General features: G+C 47.7%; 1 protein-coding gene across 4 annotated transcripts in view; it reads left to right on the forward strand.

Moving 5' to 3' along the window:
- Positions 1-8,741: 8,741 nt before the first annotated feature.
- Prom1 (prominin 1) overlaps positions 8,742-20,547 on the forward strand; it is a 104,037-nt gene continuing 92,231 nt past the window's right edge. For 2 of the 4 annotated variants that reach the window (XM_005402515.2, XM_005402516.2), the window contains exons 1-2: positions 11,259-11,502; positions 14,630-15,044. In XM_005402515.2, the coding sequence (XP_005402572.1) occupies positions 14,816-15,044 (229 nt within the window). In that variant the 5' untranslated portion in view covers positions 11,259-11,502; positions 14,630-14,815. Of the gene's footprint in view, positions 8,924-11,258; positions 11,503-14,629; positions 15,045-20,547 lie in introns of those variants that run through there. The other 2 variants (XM_013503331.1, XM_005402519.2) reach the window with 2 other exon arrangements.

Consider the following 20,547-nt stretch of genomic DNA (forward strand, 5'->3'; position numbering starts at 1 on the left):
TGGCACTGTAATCAATAAGTGAATACACATTGAAATTTTTTAAAGGGATTGGTTTAGTGAATGAAAGCCAGCCTGTGAATGAGTTCTGGTGTGGGCTAGTTTGCAGAGTCATGCAAGGGTTTCCACAAAATTCAGCGAGGTGCCCTGATAGCTCACGCATGAAGGCAGAAGTATTTAACGCGATATTTTACAAATCTTCATTTATGCCCAGAACTCCATGATAACCCGTCTCGCCATATTAAATCAGCACAAGCTCTGACCCTGCTGAGTCCTGGCACTGAGCACTGAGCCTAGCCCATGCGGAGTGGATGGAGTGGGGCCACTGCCACAGCGAGATGGGCAGGGAGGAGACCGGAAGGGATGTGAGGTGCGGGACGCCTGGGAGCTGGTGTTTCTCAGTCAGAGTCAGCTGAAGCCACTTCCGCCTGATCCTCCCTAAAAGGCAGTGTGTTGATGACTCCGGGTCCTGGCTGGGCCAAGGGGGGTCACAGCCTGGTTGGAGCACTGCGCTGGCAGCTGGCACTGCCCACACCTGGACCACCGATGGTCTCATTGTCTGAGTGCCCTTGGGTGGTGTCAAAGCCCTGTGCAGGGTTGGCCACTGTCTCATCCTCTGTAGGGTCACACTTGCACGTGTGACAAGTGGAGGGGACCGTCATCATTTGGCTTTATGGAGGAGATTGGCCCACCAAGGGGGTCTCTTCAGCTAGAAAAGGGGTGCGTGGTTTCAGTGGGCTACTAAACAAGTGACTCATAAGAAAGGGAACAGTGAATTTTCCTGTACAGCTTCTGTCTAAGGTCATTAATTAAAATAGACGACTTTGGAGAGGGAACTTCGGAAGGACTACTTTAGAAGTTCCCAGAGTGCCTCCCTCCTTCCTTCCCTGTCCCTCCCCTCCTCCCCCCTCCTTCTGTTCCTTCCTTCCTTCCTCCCTCCCTCCCCCCTCCTTCTGTTCCTTCCTTCCTTCCTTCTTTCCTTCCTTCCTTCCTTCTTTCCTTCCTTCTTTCCTTCCTTTCTTCCTTCCTTCCTTCCTTCCTTCCTTCCTTCTTCCCTTCCTTCCCCTTTCTTTTCTCTCTTTCTCCCCTCTCTTTTCTTCCTCCTTCCTTCCTCTCTCTTTCTCCCCCCCATTCCTCCCTCCCCCTTTCCTTTCTCTTCTTTCTTTTGGATTGTTCCAGGATTGCTTCCAGACTCTCTCAGATCCTGTCTTCAGCCGCTCCAGGCCCTGACGTGAAAATGTGCAGTGTTTGTGTATAATATACACACACCTCCCGCATCCTTTAAATCATCTGTAGGTTACCTGTCACACCCGATGCAATGTCAGTGGTATGACATGGTTTTTATGCTGCAGTGTTTAGCAAATAAAGACAAGAACGATGTCTGTACATGCTCAGTAGAGTCTCAGCCACCTACTCCTAACTGTGTAGTGCTCGTCAGCTTCTCCACCTGTGGCTGGTTTAACCTGCAGATGCAGAGCCTGTGGACATGGAGCCTGCTCTGGGCTGACTCAGGTTCACGTCTGTGAGTGTGTGCGGCCCAGGTGTGCATGTGAAGGCCAGGGGACACATGTGCATTGTTTTCCATGGTGAGCACAGCCATGGAGGGGGGTCACCTTATGCTGCTCCATGCATTGTCACCAGACGACTGCCCAGCCTGGCAGCAGAGTCAGAGCTATGCCGTCACCTGGGGCTCTGGTGTCTATGTGGTCACTCTACTCCCCTTGACCACCCAGCCACAGACCTGCAGGAAAGAGGACCACAAGGCAGGAGTCTGACGGGGCACTGTCCTGCCCTTGATGCCCTCAGAGGCAGAGTGGTCAGGAGGAGACCGCAGCTTCCTTTCACGGACCCCTCTGATATCCAGGTGCCACCACTGGGTAAAGCTCAAGGAGACACAGGAAGCTAGGTGTCCCGGAGGTGATTCAACCTAGAGGGATACTCAGTGTTGCTTGGCTCTGACCCGAGAAGGAGCATCCCTCACTTACAAAGCTCTGGAGACGACCAACATTTTCCTCGCAGAAATAATGTGATGAATATGGCTACAAACAGCCCAAGGGTGAGCTCTCTCTTTGTTGTCACCTCTGGTCCTTACTGCAAACCACACTTCCTGGCAACTCACTGAGGGTCTGTGGGCATCTCCACTTCCCAACATTCTAGTCACTGGCTTTCTTCTTCTTTCTGTAATGGAGCACTTGAAACCTGCTTACAAGGGACCCCCTGGAACCCACTACCCAGCATGGAGGTGTTACTGCCTGAAATCTGACCTCAGCGCACCTTGCAAAGTTCACTGACACTCCTTGCATCTCTAGGTCTCCTTAATAAGTGAGTTTACTTTAGAATGTAATGTTAATTTCACTTCCTTTGGGGTTTTCTCCCCTCTTCCAATTAGGTATCTCTGAAAGCAATGAAGTTTCTTTTTAGATCTTTGCACTTTAGTACTCTAAGCAGCATTAAATGGCTTTTGAAATGTTACACAGAATGACATACATATAAATGTTCTTTTCTGCAAATTCTTAATGCTGTTCTTATGCCTCCATTCATCTTTGCCCCGTTTCCCAAGACCTCACGCTTCAGCTTTTTGGTCATTGCTTTGTTGCTTTCTGACAGATCCAGGGATTTATTGAAGTCCTTCATCTTGCATTCTCTTTTTAGATCGTTACTTTTAAAATCTACCACCACCACCACCATCTAACATTTAATACAGCTTAATTGATCAACTCTATAGTATGTGAGCAGCCAGGCCCAAGCAAAGAATTTCTTTTGGGGAATGGGTCCCTAAGTGTCAAAGACAGGGCCTGCCTATTACAGACTAAATGTTCCTTGAAAGCTCACACTTGGCAGGTATGATGATGCAGGTCTATAACTCTGGCTGCTCTGGAGGCTGAGGTAGGAGGATCAAAACTCTGAGGCCAACTTTGGGGACTTAGCAAGACCCTGTCTGAAAATCAAAACTAAAAAGGCTCAGGGAGTGTATCTCAGTGGTAGAGTGTTGCCTAGCATGCACCAGGCATTGGGTTCAGGGTCCAGTCTCTAATATTGCAGAAGGGAGGAAAGGAGGAAGGGAGGAAGGGAGGAAGGGAGGAAGGGGGGAAGGGGGGAAAGGAGGAAGGGAAGAAGGGAGGAAAGAAGGAAAGAAGGAAGACAAGGAGGGTGAGGGAGGGAGGGAGGCAGGGAGGAAGGGTCTCTTGAAAGGCTGAGAAGTATCTGTAAATTTCACCTTTCCAGCATTTATTCACACTTTACTTAAAAATCAATTACATAATGCTTAAAATTTGCTATTTGTCTCCCCAGAAGCGAGAGATGATGAGCCCCATTGCATCTTCTAAATTATAATTCTCAAGGAATTAAAAACATGACTCCCATGCAAATTTACAGTGAACATATGGAAGATTTTACTCATTTATCAGTGAATGAGGAAACCACTACGATGTTAAAACTGACCTAGTTCCAAGAGCATTTTGAAGAGCAGATATTCATATATGCAATCAGGAATCTGAAACAAATATTTTTAGTGTATGCAAAACTCATCAATACTTTCAGATGATGATGACAAGCACAAATTAGTAGTTCTTTAGAGGAAACTAATAATAACAATTATTACCATCATGGAACTGCTTAGCATAGTGGTAAGTTTGCTGCACTCCTGGCTGAAACTCAGATGGGTTATAGTAAAAATGGGAAAGACTAGAACCAGTACTGCTAGCATTCTCCTGCCTACCTCCTGTAGCCCTCTCTCATTTCAGTTAGAAGGAACCTCATGAGAAGGCAAGAAGAGGGATCCTGATGTTTCATAAAATTCTCTGCCTTTCTGATGTTCCTTTGGTTACTAAAGGCATCCTACAGGCTCCATCTGAGTTAATGCATATTAAAAGTGATGTCAGAGGGAAAGGTGGAGATGAAAGCTGGGCCGGGAGAGGAGGCATTTATCTGAGAAACTTACAACTGGAAGGCAGGTTCCAATGCATAAAACATCGATGGGGCATCAAACTGTGACTGAGTTTTCCAACTTCTCCCCAGCTCTGACCTCTGAGGCTCTGTCATGGCCTGGTCTCTTCTAGTTCTTTCCCTCCTTTATTCAGACTGGATGAGAGTTTTTTCTCCTTTGAATTAGTATGCAATAGGCTTGACAGATGAATTGCAAATCATACCTGAAGGTACTGCAAGTACAAAAAGAATGTTTTATTGGCTTTTGGTTATTAAACACCAACAATATTAGTTTTGGCATTCAAGCCCAGAGGCAGGGGAGAAAAAAACCAAGAGGAACAAGAAATCATGAGGTAAAACATTTACAAGAGAGACATGGCATGCATGAAGCTATTCAATCTCTTCCCCACCCCTGCCATTACACAAATTTCAGTCTTACAAGAGCAGACCAGTATTAAGATGACGACAGTTCTTTCTCTGAAAAGCCATACACCACCATGGTTTTTCCTTATACAAATGTCTTAGTTACATTTCTCTCATTGTTGAGGCAAAATACCCAACACCCAAAGTTAAAGCGGGGAAAGGTTTATTTAGCTCACAGTTTGTGCGGGTTTCAGTCCATAATCTGCTGGCTCCCAGGTAGGTGGGACATGCAGAGGGGGAAAAGTTCATGGCAGCAGAAGACAGTTAAAGCAACAAGAGAGAGCAAGACAAACCTCTTTCGTCCAGTCTACCAGGGTTAGGATGATGCCAGTCCAATCAGTGGACTGACCTAGCAATCACCCAGCCTTAATCCCATCATTGCACTACGAATCAATTACACACTCTAGATTCACCCACCTCCAAAAAAAACTCTATGACCACATGAGGCTGTGGGGGGACAGCTAGATACAAACCATAAGAACAAAGATAGTACTTTCATTGCTAGAAGCATTTATTTTGCTACAGTTGATCATAAGTCACTGGAGGTTTCAGCCTGCCAGAGATGCATCTGAGAGGAGCCCCATGCCATCCATCTGGTGATGTTTTAAACACGGTGCCATTCCTCACCCCAGTCAAAGCACTCACACACACCTCCCATGTATCCCTGACTGATGACTGCTTTCATTGCAGGCTCAAAACAGTGATGCAGAGGCTGGGACTTCATTGCCATTTACCTGGGATTGAATCCCAGGCTCTGCACCCCAGGCTCTGCATCACTGTTCAATCCCAGGTAAATGGCAATGAAGTCCCAGCAGGCAGCACACTGGCCGCCCTCGGAGAGCTGTGGTGGCCTTGCTTGACTCTTTCCGCTAAGCTTCACCATGGCGACCACTGGCAGCGCAGTGAGGATCCCAGAGCAGTGATTGCACTGGGAATCTGAAAAGCCACGTTATTTCTTTTGAACATGTTATTCATAATGGAAATTGCCGTGTTCACCAGAATAATGTACTTGTACATCTATTTTGTTTTAGTCCCAGTGACTCAAAAAAACAGCTAAACTCTCATAAGAAAGGTCTTGCCAAGAAGAGAGGGGATTATGGAATCACCAACTTTTCTCTAGTCTGACAATAATTATCCTCAATTCACACCCCTTTGTGGTGCCAGGCATCAAATCCAGGGCCTTGGACATACCAAGCATGCACTCTACCAACCAGTCACACCCCACGCTTCACTTCTAAGGCCAAATAAACCTTATGGCTTTTGCTGAAATATAAGTTTTTTATCCCAGTGCTGCTCTCATTTTTTGCTTCATGATAGTTGACTATTGTGCCTATGATGATTTAGCCCAGAGCGGTTCAACACACCTTTGGTAGTAATGGAAGTGTCCAGTGTCTGTGACATCCAGAATGGAAGCCACTGGACCCACATGGTCACTAGGCACAGTTGTGATACCAGTGAGGGGTGTGAAGCCCAGGCACCTTCCAGGGCCATACTGGCATGAATCTTCTGTCTCTCCGCCTAGGGCTCTTTCAGAATGGCTCGCTGTTTTATATTTAGATTTCTTTCAGGCAGGAAAAAGGAAGAATGCTTTCAGAAAGGAACATCCACTTTTGCATCCAATGACTCTGAACATTTGAACAAGAGTAGACATCACCCTTTCTAGTCTTGCAGAAAACAAATGACATAGACATTTAGTTGCGCTAAATAGCAGGCCTATAGGATTAGGGCTCAAGGTTGAACCAAGTGGAACAAATTGTCCATTCTTATTACTGTCTGCTGAGGTTGCCCAGAAAAATCTTAACATTGCGTTCTATATATAGGTGTTCTTTTTCACTTGTTGAATATCTATAATGGTCCAGGTAAAGCAAGTGCTCAAGTAGAGTACAAAAATGCATTAAAAACAGTTGAAGCTTTCAGTGCCCTAAGAGAAGGCAGATGATTAACCATTTCAGTCCAGCTCAGCAGCGGCCAGAGAGCTCTGCATACTTCCTGGTGTACTGAATCATGGACTCTAGAGGTCAGGGCACCTGGGCTCAAATTCAGAGCTTCGCTTGCTACCTATGTGACCTCAGGCAAATGACTGAACCTGTTTTAGCCTTCTCTTCAAGATGGAGATAATAGTAACACGTTTTCCTTCTGCTGTGGTTGCTAAGGATCCATAAAAACTCAATGTAAACATCTGGCAGAGTGTCTGGTTGGTAGTACATGCTCGTTAAGTCTTGCTGCTCACCACTACCGCTGTTATTATTGTTGATACTATCCCTAGGAATGAAAACGAGGCTTGTGAATTGTCAGTGTCTTCATTTCTCAGATAAAAGAGCTGAGGCTCAGAGAGATTCAGCAGCCAAAGGGACAGGACAGGATCAAACTCTGAGACAGGCAGAGTGAGCTGCTTTTTCAAGAGCAAACTCGCCTTTTCCACAGCCCCAGGCTCAGCACCCCTTCGGAGCCTCAGGCGCTTGGAGGAAAATGCAGGACTGACTACCGGCCAGTTCCAGGGCTACTAATCTTGCTGTGTTCAAGGGTCATTTCAGAAATTTTCTGAACTATGGTCTTTTGTCCTGGAACTATGCACATTCAAGATCAACTTAAACTTTAAAAGAAATCCATGCTCCCTGCCCCAGCACTTGTTTTATGTTAGATTCTCAGGTAGGAGAAAGGGCTAGAGTTAATGTTCCTGTCCATCATCCATCAGTCTGTCCATCCATCTTTGCTTCTATCCATTTGTCCTCCCATCCGGCCATCAGCCCATCCTTCTAGCCATCTATAGCACAAGTATTCATTAACAACCTGCTGGGTGCTAACACGGTCCTAGCAGTGCTTTTCCTCGCTGAGTGTCATTTAGCTGACCAGACTGCATAGTCATCCCTTGCATTTGATGGGGGAAGCAGTTCTAGGGCCCCCTCAGATACCCAAATCCTCAGATACCCAAGTCCTCATGCGAAGTGGCATAGAATTTGCATCTAACCTACACAACCTTTCAGGACACTTTAAATAACCTCTAGATCACTTATAATGCCTGGTACAATGTAAATGCTATGTAAGTGGTGTGATCAAAACATACGGCAGATGTTTAAAATTTTAAAACTTCATTACATTAAAAGACACATTGCTACGAATCGCCCCAAAATACTTCTCACTTCAAATACACTTACCTCATTGTTCTTGGCACTTTCTGAAGTAGTTCTGGAAGGCCTCTCTCCTGAGCATTCTTAGTTATGCTGCTCTGGCTGCCTTGATTACCTGAATCAATTCAAAAGTTGCCATTCGTGATCATCTGGACTTTGGGGGAGAGCTAGCAGTTGCACAGTGCCAGGTCCTGAGAATAAGGTGCACAAGGGCAGGGCGCATTTTTGCCACCCTGCGTTTCCCTTAGATGGTGCTCTGTACAGAATTTACCGTATTTTCAAAACTTCACACCGATAAAGACCTTCATGAAAGAGGACTTCCAGAACTACTTCAGAAAGCACCACGAAGGATGGGATAAGTATGCTGGAAGAGAGGAGTGGGGGAGGGGCGTTAGTAGCAACACGTCTTTCCCTGTAATAAAATTTTTTCTTTAAACATTCATTGGATACTTTGAGCATACCTCATAAATAGTCATGCTGTATAGTTTAGGGAATGGTGACAAGAAAAAAGTCTATACCGTACAGATGCGTATTTCCCACTCCTGTCGAATTCACGGATGTGTGCAGGCAAAAAGGGCCGTCGTGTTCTCAATTCCAGATAGGAAGTGGCGAGTGAGGGCGTGATGCCCGTTGGTAGGGGAGTCAGAAATGCGGTTGCTTCTGGCAGAAGCTTCCCACTGCTCAGCGCAGCACCAGCAGGGTGGAGATTGTGGGCTGGTGAGTCCAAGAGACCCACATGTACCCAGCGACAGGATATAGTGTGCTCTGTGCTACATCACACTCCCCTTTTATAGCTAAGCCCTTTCCACGACGCCAGGAACTAAACATTGTGATTGGCACACACTGAGGAACCAATTCACTTTTGTTGTGTTTTGTCTAGGTGCAGGGACTAGGCCACGTGCACGGTACTCTAGCGCGAAGCTGCACCCCCTGGCCCTGTGATTCGGCTTTCCTTTAGTTTTACAAACAATGCCTCTGGAGCAGGCAACAGAGTTTAAAGGCCGGGAAGAGTCACCCGAGGCGCCTGGGAACCAGGAGTTTTCAAAAAGTAGCTGCATTCGGAGGAGTGGAGAGGAGAGGGCTCCGCTCGCTCGCGAGAAAAGGCGACGTGTGTGGAGCAGCGGGTGCAGGGGCACAGCTCCCAGCGCAGGAAGTAAACGCCCGCCAGGTCCCAGTGGATGCCCCCGGGCGCCGTGGCCTGGCGGCTCGGCCGTCCAATCGGAGCGCGGCCGGAGGCCGAGGCTTAGCGATATTTAAATCAACGTGCGGGTCGGGACGGGCACCCGGCCACGCGCTGAGCTCGGTGGCGGTGGGTGGGTACGTTTAAGGGCCACCCCCACTCCGGCGTCTGTCTCTCTAGATCTTGGTCGGGAACAGAGGAGGCCGCAACAGGTCGCCAGCTGCCTGGGTTCGGCTCGCCTCCCGCAGCGCCCGGGTCCTGCAGCCCCGCGGTGAGTTCCACTCTGGCGGGCGGGGCGGCGGGCGGGCTCTCGGAAGCCGTCCCGGCGTCTCCGGACCGGTTTTTTAAATAATCGTGAGCGGGGTCCAGGTGATCCGGGTCCGGTAAGGAGAGGTGAGGGCGGCAGCCGGAGGAGAGCGGGCCCGCGGTGAGAAGCTGCGTGCGCGGACTGGGCTGGGGCCGTGCGCGCTCCTTTCTAGACGCTGAGAACTGGCAGTGCGGGCGGAGGAGTTCGCTGTGCGTCCTCCCTGACCCCGCAGGTGACCCGCGCCCGGACAGCCTCCTCAGGGCTGCAGGGAGACGGTAGTGGCCAGGTTGCCCGGCTGGCGAACGCGAGATTGGGGCAGTCGTGTAGGCGCGCAAACTTTTCCCGCTGCGTGGTGTCCCGCGCCGCAGTTCGTGGGCCAGACTTCCACGCTTCGGAGCAGAGCCGTGAGGGCTCGCCGAGTTCCGGGGCGCGAGCAGCGGCGACCCAGGGGAGGCTTGCCCGGGGTTGCGGGTTGGGGGGCGGGGAGATGGCTCGGGGGGCGCAGGGCGCGGAGCGCAGGGAGCGCCCAGGGCTGACCGCGCGAAGAGCCAAGCTGTGGTCTGCTAAGCCGAGCGCGCAGTGCAATTGACCTAGCAGGAGCAGGGTCTGGGGGCGCAAAGGGAAACTCCCCGTGGCGGGCGGGCGAGCGCACGCTCCCCTGGCTGGAAGGATCTCCGCTCCTTCTTTGGCCCGTCTGGTTGCCCAGCCTGGAGATCTGCTCCTCGGCCAGGATGGAGAGCCTGGTTTCCCCAGGCGCCCTGGGCGAGAGCGCGCCGACCGGACAACAAAGGGGAACGTGGGCAAAGAGCATCGCGGCTCTTCCCGGAAGAGTTGGGGCTCGGGATCAGTTTCTCCCTAGAGGGGTCAGAGTGGCGAGCAGGGGAGCAGACCTCCAGGTCCCCATCTCTCTAGTCAGAGGGCCCCAGTTGGTGCCCTGCCCGGGCCGAGGAGGAGGGTAAGTGGTCAAGTTGCTCCAGCAACTCCCTCCCCCAGGCGGTGGAGGACTCCCGAGGCTGCCGGCTTCCCGCGCCAGCCCGCCTGGCCGCCTGTTCTTTTGTGTCCCGCAGCTCGAGACAGGCTGCTGCTCAGGAGGGAGGCGGGCAGGAGGGACCCGGCCTGGCGCTGGACTAGGGGGAAAGGCGGGTAAGCATGTGTCCCAGTTTCCTGCAACTACGACGGGTTGCCCGGGAAGCCCCGGGAGCCCCGGGAGCCAGGCAGTGAGCCAAGGCAGTGATCGACCTTCCTCCTGGTATCGCGGGCTGGAGAAAAGTTCTCCGGGCTTTAGTGCAAGGCTGGCTGCTGACCCTTGTCAACCAAGCTCATGATTGGGGTCCCCTCACAGTGACACTCACTCGGAACTCTGTGGCAAAGAGTTGGATTTGAACCATATGACTTTTTTGTCAATCGAAGTTTTGGATATTGGCAGATTCATATAATTTAGCTTGATGATGTCGCTGATTTTTCCTTTCTCACACTTTTGTGAGTTTACCCATTCAATCCCCACGGAGCTGTCTTCTCTGTCAGGATGAGTGAGCCTTGGGGCTTGGTGGGGTGGTGGACAGCCAAGCCCCTTGGTCACTGGTAGCTCCCTCACCAGCCAGTCCCACGCAGAACCCTCACTTCGCAGATGATCAAAGCAGAGATTGCAAAATGGGAGAGGCTGTCACTGTCACAGAGATCATAAGTGGGACTGGAGACCCTGTCCTGTCTCAAAAGCTTGGGCTGCAGTCCACGTAGCAGTTCCCCTACGCTTAGTTTTATTTTCCTTAATATGCCACATTTTTGTCACGGATTTCCTTATGATGCCCATGCTGGACTATTTCTTTGTGTTCTAGCATACTGAAGTAAACTAGCACAATAAAGGCTGGGTTAAAAAATAACAAAACCTTAAATCAGCCATTGTGTTGTTGCTATTGTTTAAAATATGAAGGAAATGAGTTTCTAAGGGGACGAGTGTGACCTTTGGGATTTAAGGGTCAAAATGCTTTGTTAGAAACTGTATAAGGGGTCTCTGGGTGACTGCGGCACTTCCCGGAAGGATGGGTGCTGGGTGGCTTCTGGAAGTGGCAGGAAGCCTGGCTGCCCCCGATCAAGAAACTGGGACACGTGAGCCATGCCTGATTGGCGGGTAGATGTGACTGCTAGTGTAGAAGCTAGCTGTGGCTGCTGGCATTGCCACTGTCATTGCCAGAGTGACTCAGAAACTCCATCAGTGGGTGCTTCAGGGGCAGGTACAAGAGAAAGCATCTGATTGGCTGCCCCCCCCACGACTTAGGCAGGTGAGTGGCTGGCCTCACAATGGGGGGCAGGGCCACTTCCTGTGGGGCTCATAAAGAGTGGGCTCAGAAGTTAGGCAGTCATCCCCTCCCCTGAAGGACACCGTGGGTGACAAACATGTACTACAGAGAACCTTTGAAACAGGAAAGATGTTGAGAAGTTCCATCTAAAGAAAAGAAGAAAATGAAGCAACTCAGTCACCCTAATTTTAAACCAGTGTTTGCTGAAATGCGGTTCTCAGGGTTCCAGGCTCAGAATCACATGAGGTATCTGTTTAAAACTGACTTTCTTGGTCTCCTTTCTCCCCTTGAATTCACTGAAGCTGGAGTGAAAACCAGGAATCTGCACCTTACAAAGCAGGGAAAATAGTAAGATGAACTTATTGATTAGGGTCTGTTTAAGGTATTTGCCACTGAGAGAGCAGTTTCCAAAGTTTTCAAAGGCAAGCATCGCACTGGAAGGTGACTCCCACAGTGGTGGACCAGTTGTTCTGCTGTAGGTGAAGCCAGAGAACAGGTTGTCTGCTGCCTGGGTAGGAGGGAGCAGTCACTGGAGCCCTATAGGCAGGCAGGCCCCATCCTTCCAGAGGCTGTGAGTTGGCCCACAGGCAAATGCTTGGTTCTCTTTTGAAATAAAATGACTGCTTTTGTCAGTCCTCCTACCCCATTTTATTTCAACACTCCTATATTGTCTATTGTGTGTCAGGCCCTGAAGACACCCAGGCAAAAAAGTTAGGGTCACCACATAGCTGCTGATTTAGATCAGGTCAAAGCAACATGGTAAGGGCATCTTGGGAGCTTTTTACCTCACATCCATCACCTTACTGTCCTGCAGATGTGTCTGGGAAGCCTGAACGAAGTGTCCTTGGAAAGAGACATGAATTTCCAGCGGGTTTTCCATCATAAATGGCGGTTCTCAAACTTCAGCTGTCTTCTGATTATTTACCAGGGGAGCTTATATCTCAAAGTGCAGATCAACAACCCCATCCTAGAAATGGGTTTTGGTCCTCTGCATTTCAAGCACACACTTCATGATGGTCCTGAGAATTTCCTGGGTTTATTGTTGGGAGCTCCATCAGCTACTCTCAGTGGTTCTTGGGACCCAGTGGGGTTGTGCTAGTGAAGGAGGAATGTCAACTTGGTAGACTTTGGGATCCACCTAGGGGATTAGTAGAGCATACTTCTGGGTATATCTGGGTGAGTCATGGAGACCTAATCTTGGGATCTACCCTCTGCCTTTATCTTCTGGCTACCATGAATTAAACAGCTTTGCGCTGTGATGCCCTCCCACCATGATGTTTATGCCTTGGAGCCAGCCAGCCTTGAACTGAATCCCCTGAAATTATGAGCCAAATTAAATCTCTCCTCTTTTAAGTTGTGGGCCTCAGATATTGTGTTCAAGCAATGGGAAAGTCAGCTACGCAGGTGAGTACCCAGAACTTTCTTTTGGGCACAGCCATGAAAACCAAAATGAAAAAGTCCTCCAGTTTGAGTTGACTTTCCTCGGTTGTCTGGTGTTCTGAAACTGGTGAGATTTTAATAACTGTCTTGAAATTTACTTTCAAATGTAAGAGACACCTATACTTTGGGGGAGAATATAACGAAATCTGGACTCAGAACTCTAGTTGCTTTCTAAGGCTTGGTGCAGTGGTAAATGGGAGTGTCCAGTGCATGTGGGACTTCCCATCTGCATTTTCACCAAGGGAGTGTGCAGGTTTATTCATAGCTCTCCTGGGACAATTCTGAGCCTTTAATCCTTGCAGCAGCTGTGGTAGAGGCTTAGCTCCCTGCCTGTCCTTCAGAAGCAGCTAGCTAAGGTGTGAGGATGGCATGTGTACATGTGGGACATTCCAAAGGAGCCCTTTGGGGACTGTCACGAGGAGTGTGGTACACACAGGCTGTGATGTGGCCCCAATCTTGAGGCATGGGGTGAACAAGCTTGGTCCTGAAAATCACCTGGAGCTCTGAGCTGCCCGTGATTTTGCTAAAGGGTCATTGTTGGTGGCTGTTTGCAGAGATAACTGGGCATGATCTCAGAGGATGAAGCAAGGGCTGGGGTGTAGCTTGGGGATAGAGCACATGTGTAACCTGTGAGAGGGCCTGGGTGCTATCACCAGTACCACACATAGTAAGTGAAAGACTAGGCACTAAGGGATTAGGTATGGATCATGTATTTACTCAAATAACTCTAGAAATTATATTTCTCACTTGGAGCTTTCTTTGGCTTGGAATCTAGGTAGTGGATTCTCTGGCCCCTTGTAAAATGTGTCAGTTTTTGACCCCACCCCCTTCTTACAGTGTGTGTTGTAGGGGTACCCTTTCCTTATTTCGAAAGCTAAGGGTGTGTGTAATTTAGGAAATGCACCAGTGTGTTTCAGAATACTGGAACAGAGAAAGAAGAACCTGCACCCCTAATCTTTGGGGTTCTGTGCTGATTTGCTCACCCTCATAAAATGGCACAGGAAATCTGTTACTTTGTTTTTGCTGAATACAGACACTGACTGTGTGCCCTGCCATCTGTCAGGCCAGGGACAGACAGACAGCGGATGAGGTCCACCTTGGAGCTGAGCGCTCTGTCCTCTTTCCTCGGATGCTGGAGTGGCCTCTGCTGTTAGCATTCCTGTTTCTTGCTCCCTTTCGCAGGGTGGGTGGTGGTGGAGATGACTTTGGACAAATGCTTCTATCAGGATGATTTGGTGACTTTATTAGAAAGACAGATTCCAGTGTCACCTGTCTTAAACACTTTGGCCCTGACCTTGACACCTTTCTGGTTTGAGAGAAGGGGTGCTTGACCCTGAGATCAGGGAGCAAATAAGTAGGGTACAAGGTAGAGTAAGAGGTCTCCAAATTGGAGAGGACAACAGAAACTTGGAGAAAAAATAATCATGTGGCCCATTGTTAGGGCCCCGGGAGCCCTCCTTTGAGGCTGAATGGGTGACTATAGGGGCAGTGTCTTGGGGTCATGCTTACAGCTTTTGTTCTGAGGACAAACTCCTGGGTTTAAATTCTCGTTCCACCAGTAATCATCTGTGACTTTGGGCAAAACTGTGCATCAGTTCACTGATCTGTAATTGGGATAATGCCTGAGAAGCATGACAGTGCCTGGGACATAGTACATGCTCAGTCAATACTAATTTCCAAGACTGCATGGCCCTCTGTCACTAGCTGGTGTTTCTCAGATTCCAACAGAGATCTGGATCTGCGTCTGATCTCTCCCCAGGTAGGACTTTCTCTGCATCTGGCTTGCATGCTAGCCCTTCCCCTGCAGGCTGTGTGTATCCACACCCGGATTAGGTGGGAGGGCTTCCTCTAAAGCTGTGCCCTCTTCCGAGCAGTCCAGGTGCAAGCAGGTCACTTGCATTAGTGACTCCTCTGTCATTTCTCTCCCTGCCAGGAACGGTGCCTGGAGTGAATGAGCCCCGTGGAGAACACTCTTCTGCATCTTTTGAAGAAAGCCAGCCCTGCCCAGAGGCACAGAACACCGCACAGCCTGGCCCAGGGGGTGTCTTCTGCACAGGAAGGTACCTGTGTTCCCTGAGGCTTCCGGAAGCTACCTCATGCTTGGGAGATCGCACTAGCCATGGCCCTTACGCTCAGCGTCCTGCTGCTGCTGCTGCTGCTGGCGCTGGGCAGGAGCACCGACTCAGGAGAGCAACCTGCACCCACAGACAGCCCCATGCATCTGCATTATGAACTGCCTCCAGTGACATATGAGACCCCAGCCTCCTACTCAGCCGGGCCCATCTCCATTCTCTTCCAAATGGTGCACCTCTTTGTCCACGTGGTCCAGCCCAACAGCTTCCCTGAAGGTATGTGTGGGCTGCAGGGACAGAGGGGACCATCTTCACACACCCACAGATCATTTCTTAGTGACACTGCCATCCATATAAAATACACCTCAGATCTTACAGGATGAGGTTCAAAATGACTGATGTGCATGGTGATGGAAAATATTTAGGCAGAAGTTACGAAGCCGGGTACCATATTAATTCATGCGGCGGCAATGTGATTCTGAGAAAAGCAATCCAGCTGTGTTGCTCTGTGGGTTTTCTAGTTCCTTATCTTTGCTTTGTTTTGTTTGGGTCAAGTCAATGGATTGTTCTAAAGCACATACCAAACGAAGGGTAAAACTGAAAGTTCTCTGTTGTGGAATGAAATATTAACTGCCTGGCACCTGCTGGTCAAGCTGGTGCTTAGAAGTTTAACTCCCCTCCTTTGTCCACTACAAGATGGGTATGGTAGCGGCAGGCCTGTCTAAACCTATTTACCTGATTAACTGCTTTGGTTCTAAGAGTTTGGGTGTAAGGAATGGAGCAATGTCTGCTTCCCGGAATTTGACGGTGTGGTGCTGTTATTCTGTATATACGGTACTGTTTCCTGCCTTGGCCTTCTTACCCTTCATTTCCTAACCAGTGGAACTCAGAGGCTTCTGGGGGGTGTGACCCCAGAAACAGGACTGTGGGAAGGAAAATGTTCGTGGGAAGTGGCTGCTTCTAGGGATTGGCAGACTGAATGCTTGATTGGCTCAATATTAGATCTAGTCTAAGCTTGTCTCTTTAAATCTAATTTTTATTTTTAGTAGTGCATGTTTGTAGTACATAATGATTGCAGGCACGGCAGGGGGGTGGTTAGTGCATGTACACAGCACATCCTAATTCTTTTTCGTCCCTTACCCCTCCCGGCCCTCCCTGCTCCTTCCATCTCTCGGTTCCCTTCCCATTTGCAAGAGCTCTGTGTCCACCCTTTTCCAAATCTTTTCTTTTTATCCATTTTCCCTTACCTCTCTCTCCTCTTTTTCCATCTCTTGTTCCCCTTCTCATTTGAAAAAGATCTACTTCCTATTATCTTTTATTTTGCTCTTTATTCATATAGTATTTTGGGTTTTTCATAAGAGAAACCATACAATATTTAAGCTTCTGTGTCTGATTTATTTCAGTTACTATTATGGTCTCAAGGTTCATCCATTTACTTACGAATGACTCGAAAGTTTATCCTTATTTATGGCAGAGTGGTGCTGCATTGTGTACAAATGCCACAAGCACACCCCTGTTTATAGCAGCACAGTCCATAATATCTAAATCTTGGTAATAGCCTACAAGCCCATCTACAGGACAATGCATAGGCTTGTCTTTAATCTACAGAGATCTGAATACATTCATTGACTATAAAATTTACAGCAGACTTTTTTTTATCATTTTCTTTGTGTGGTCAACTATTCACCAGGGGGGAGAGAGAGAGCGAGCGAGAGCGAGCTGTGTTTAGTAAGCCTTATTACTTGTTTGTGTGTCAAGGGGAGTTTATAGGATTTTATTTAAATGCATTTTTCTGAATTTTTTATGTCTACTTATCTTAGTTCATTAGAAACAGTTGAAATATAGTTGTCAATTTTTGTTAGTTTAAATGTCAATTCAGAGAAGTCAGTCTGAGCCCTTATTATCATTGGCGAGTATCCTAAACTAATAATGCTGTCTGTTGTTTATACCACTGTTCAAAAGACTAAATTCTGAAATCCAAAAGACAAAAAATAAAATCATCAGAGTTTATTAACACTGACTCCACATTCACTGTTCTGAATAGCTATCTCTTAGTTTATTTGTATGAGTACATTTTATTAATATGAGTATTATTGTATAAACAACTACTAGTTTTTCTAGATTTTGCAGCTCCTTTATTTAGATATGAACAAAGCAAAGAATCAGTTTCTTAATGTGAATTTACAGTGGCTTCTTCAGTAAGGTTGAGAACCTTCCAAGTCTGAGTCTAAGGCAAATAATGCATTAGTTAATCTTATAATCTCTTTCCATATGGTGCTCTATTTTTACCCCTTTAGATTTCATGGGAAGGCTTTCTCATACTTCATAAGGGGAGTATTTAAAGTCTTCATTCAAATGCCAGGTGAGAAGATATCCTTTAGCTTTTTTCTTTCTTTTTTTTTTGTACCAGGAATCGAACTCAAGACCTTGTGCTTTCCAGGCAGGTACTTATGCCATTGAGCTATATTCCCAACCCTCCTTTAGCTTTATACAAAACTTGCACTCTAAAGTTTTGAACTACAACAACATTGTCAGTCTAGAAGGAAATGTCTGAAGAATTTAAATCCAGGCTTACTCTGAGGGTGTCAGCCTGGTTTGTGCCATGATCTTCATCCATACTGATTACCTCGGAACAAAAAGTTCCCAGCAGTTGCAGGTGTAGGCCAGCATTACAGCTTTGGGAGAAAACAATTGGCCTACTAAAGAATATCGTGTAGAACTTAACAGACCACATCTAGGTCTCTTGGTTTTCTTCCCCCTCATTTTTATATTCTTTGAACTATGTTACCAGATTTGATAATAGTCTCAATGTGTGCCCTGGGTGCTTTGTAGAACAAAAAATATATATGGAACAGTCCTGAGTTTTTACATTTTGGGGCCATGAATTATATAGGTACCAGATCATGGCTCGATATCTTCATAAGTAAAGATTCAAGAAGCAAAGAGGAGGAAAGAGAAAGGGATTCCTATTGTTTACGTTTTAATGTAGTTAACTTCACACATTAATCAGCATGGAAGGCTGCAGAGCAAACATCCCATGAGTGTGTTTTTCATTTAAAAGAGTAGATATCTTTGAATGCCAAGTTCCAGAGGAGGTACAGGACTGTAAGAGACCAGACTCCCTCTTTTTTTGCCATTGGACTGGGAAATCTTTCACTTTTATGTGCTGTGTTCAACCAAAATAGTTTAACCAAGTGTATCAACCAGCTTTCCCTCCGCTGGGACACAATACTTGATGCCCACAACTTGAGGGAGGAGTGGTTTAATTTGGCTCACGGTCAAGAGACTCAGTCCATGTTCGACTGGCTCCAAGGCAGAAACATCGTGACGAGACAGTACAGGAGCGCAAAGGCAGTTTGTGGGAGCCAGGAAGCAGCACAGAACAGTGACTTTGTGAAGGATCAGCGACTGGTTTACTAACCCTAACCCAGTCAACTACACAGGAAGTTTTGCATTTGAAACTCTAAGAGAAGCCCATGTTGTGTCCTGAAGGAATAAGAGAGGGAAAGGCCTTATATAGCAGGGACTTGAGACACAGCTCTACTTCTTGGGCAGAAAAGAATAGATTAGACTGGACTAAGGCACACAGTAGGTGGGGGATGTAGCTCAGAGGCACAGTGCCTGCCTGGCAAGTACAAGGTCGTGAGTTCAATTCTAGGGACAGAAAAAAAAAAAAAAAAAAAAAAAAAAAAGGAACACAGTAACCATGGGACCTGGGCGAGTCGGTTTCAGGGCTTGGAGAGTGTGTGTTTTATAGACGTCAGGCTGGCCTGTGGCATAGGACTGGGACGGGCTGCTAGGTTTATGCTCACCAAGAAGAGCAATATACCATACCTTGGAAAGAACTGTTGGGATTCTTTGCTCATTCTTTCAAAAAGAAAAGCAGAATAGCGAGGGGAGTGGAGGAAAGGGCCTTTGAGGGGGAAGGAAAGGGATATCTATGGACTGGAAGAGATGATGGTTCCAATACAAGGATTGCCCCTCCAGGTTACAAAATACCCTGGACTGGTGGCTAAAACAATGGGCCTTTATTTCTCATGGTTCTGGAGGCTGGGAGGCTAGGAGCAAGGTGCTGGCAGGTTTGGTTTCTGGTGAGGGCTGACATCTGGTTTGTAAACAGTTACCTTCTTGCTGTGTGCTCACCTGGCCTTTCTTCAGTGTGTTCCTGGAGAGACAGAGGGAGAGAGAGAGAAGGGAACGAGGAAGGGAGGGAGGGAAAGAGAAAGAGCGACTGTCTCCTTCTCTTTCACCGATCCCAAACGGCACTAATCACTTAGCAAGGGCCCCACTCTCATGCCTCATCTGAATCTAACTCTCTCCCCATCTCAATCTCAAATATCATCACATGGGAGCTCACAGTTTTGACACAGGAACTTGAGTGGAGCACAGCCATTCAGCCCCTAACTGAAGCTGAGGTGGAATTAACTGGCCAAGGTTGGGGAGAGCCAGAGCCAGAGCCGGAACTGGAGAGCAGGAGGGCAGGCAGCATTCATGGAGAAGTCCCTGCTTCCTGGGAACCCTTGCTGAGTGCTGGGATCCAGGTGTAAGGGGAATTGGGTTTTAGGAGCACACTGGCTGACAGCAGCAGGGGAGACAAGTTACAAGACACAGAGACACCAGCAGTAGCCCAGAAAGTGAAGAACTTAGACGGAAGCAGAATTTGAAGGCAAAAGGGCTGCAGTATCCATTCTCTGTCCACAGAACTAGATGTAAATCTGGGCTCTTGCTTTTCTCTGCTGGGTGACCTTGGCCAAGTTCTTCCACTTCCAGGCCCCCTTCTCCGTCCATGTAGGATGACTGTCATCACAGCCCTCTTTGTAGCTTTTGTCCATGATGCCTACATGCGGTGATGAAGGTAGAGCCTAGGTTTCAGACTGTGCTTTAAAAGCATGGAAAAACCCTCAGTCACTGTAGTTATCATTAATTTTATTATGGAGGAAAGTTGACCAAATGTGGTACTGAGACTGGTGTAGGGTGGGGACACAGGAAGGATCATGAAAATGACCTTGCTGCTGCTCCCACAGCATGTTCTACACTGGAGCTTCACTGCTTCTGGGGGTAAGGGGGCCATATCTTGATGGCAGGACGCACGGCAGCACAGTAGGCTCTAAAGTCAGGCTCAGCATGATGCTCATCTTCTGGGCTTCGTTCTTCTCCACTTCTTTGCTGCTTCCTGCCCTCCCAGTATCTGCAGCGAGATGGCTTTGCTGGCTGTGTGTTAGTCATTGTGTTCTCCTAACACTTTGAGAGTTGGCTGATGCAGGTAACTGGAGGTATTATTTCCATTTCCTATACTCTCCTTCAGAGACTGGAAAACTACATGAGAAAGAGATTACGATTTTGTGATACAGGTTATAAAGGTCAGCAAGCGGCAGATGGACAAGCCCTTGGATGTCAGACTGATTGTCTCTCCTCCAGTCCACAACTGCTTTGATTTCCTTTTTTTTATTTTAAAGAGATAAAAACAATAAAAACAACGATATAAAAGTTTCCAAACAAGTTAGTAGAAGAGTAACAACAGTTAGTACATTGTGTATTGTTATCTTCAAAGTAGTTGTGGCGCACACCTGTAATCCCAGCACTCAGGAGGCTGAGGCAGGAGGATCCTTGCTAGTTCGAGACCAGCCTGGGCTACAAAGTGAGCTCAAGGCTAGCCTGAATTGCATAGTGAGACCCTGTCTCAAAAAGACAAAGAAAAAGAAGTAGCTGCTCAGATTATAAGATATACATGAAAAATTGATCAAACGAAATAAGCACAAATCTTTCTTTTTAATGAGTT

Source organism: Chinchilla lanigera, unplaced genomic scaffold (genome assembly GCF_000276665.1).
Source record: "Chinchilla lanigera isolate Chin_1 unplaced genomic scaffold, ChiLan1.0 scaffold00079, whole genome shotgun sequence".
In the NCBI taxonomy this organism is placed as follows: Eukaryota; Metazoa; Chordata; class Mammalia; order Rodentia; family Chinchillidae; genus Chinchilla; species Chinchilla lanigera.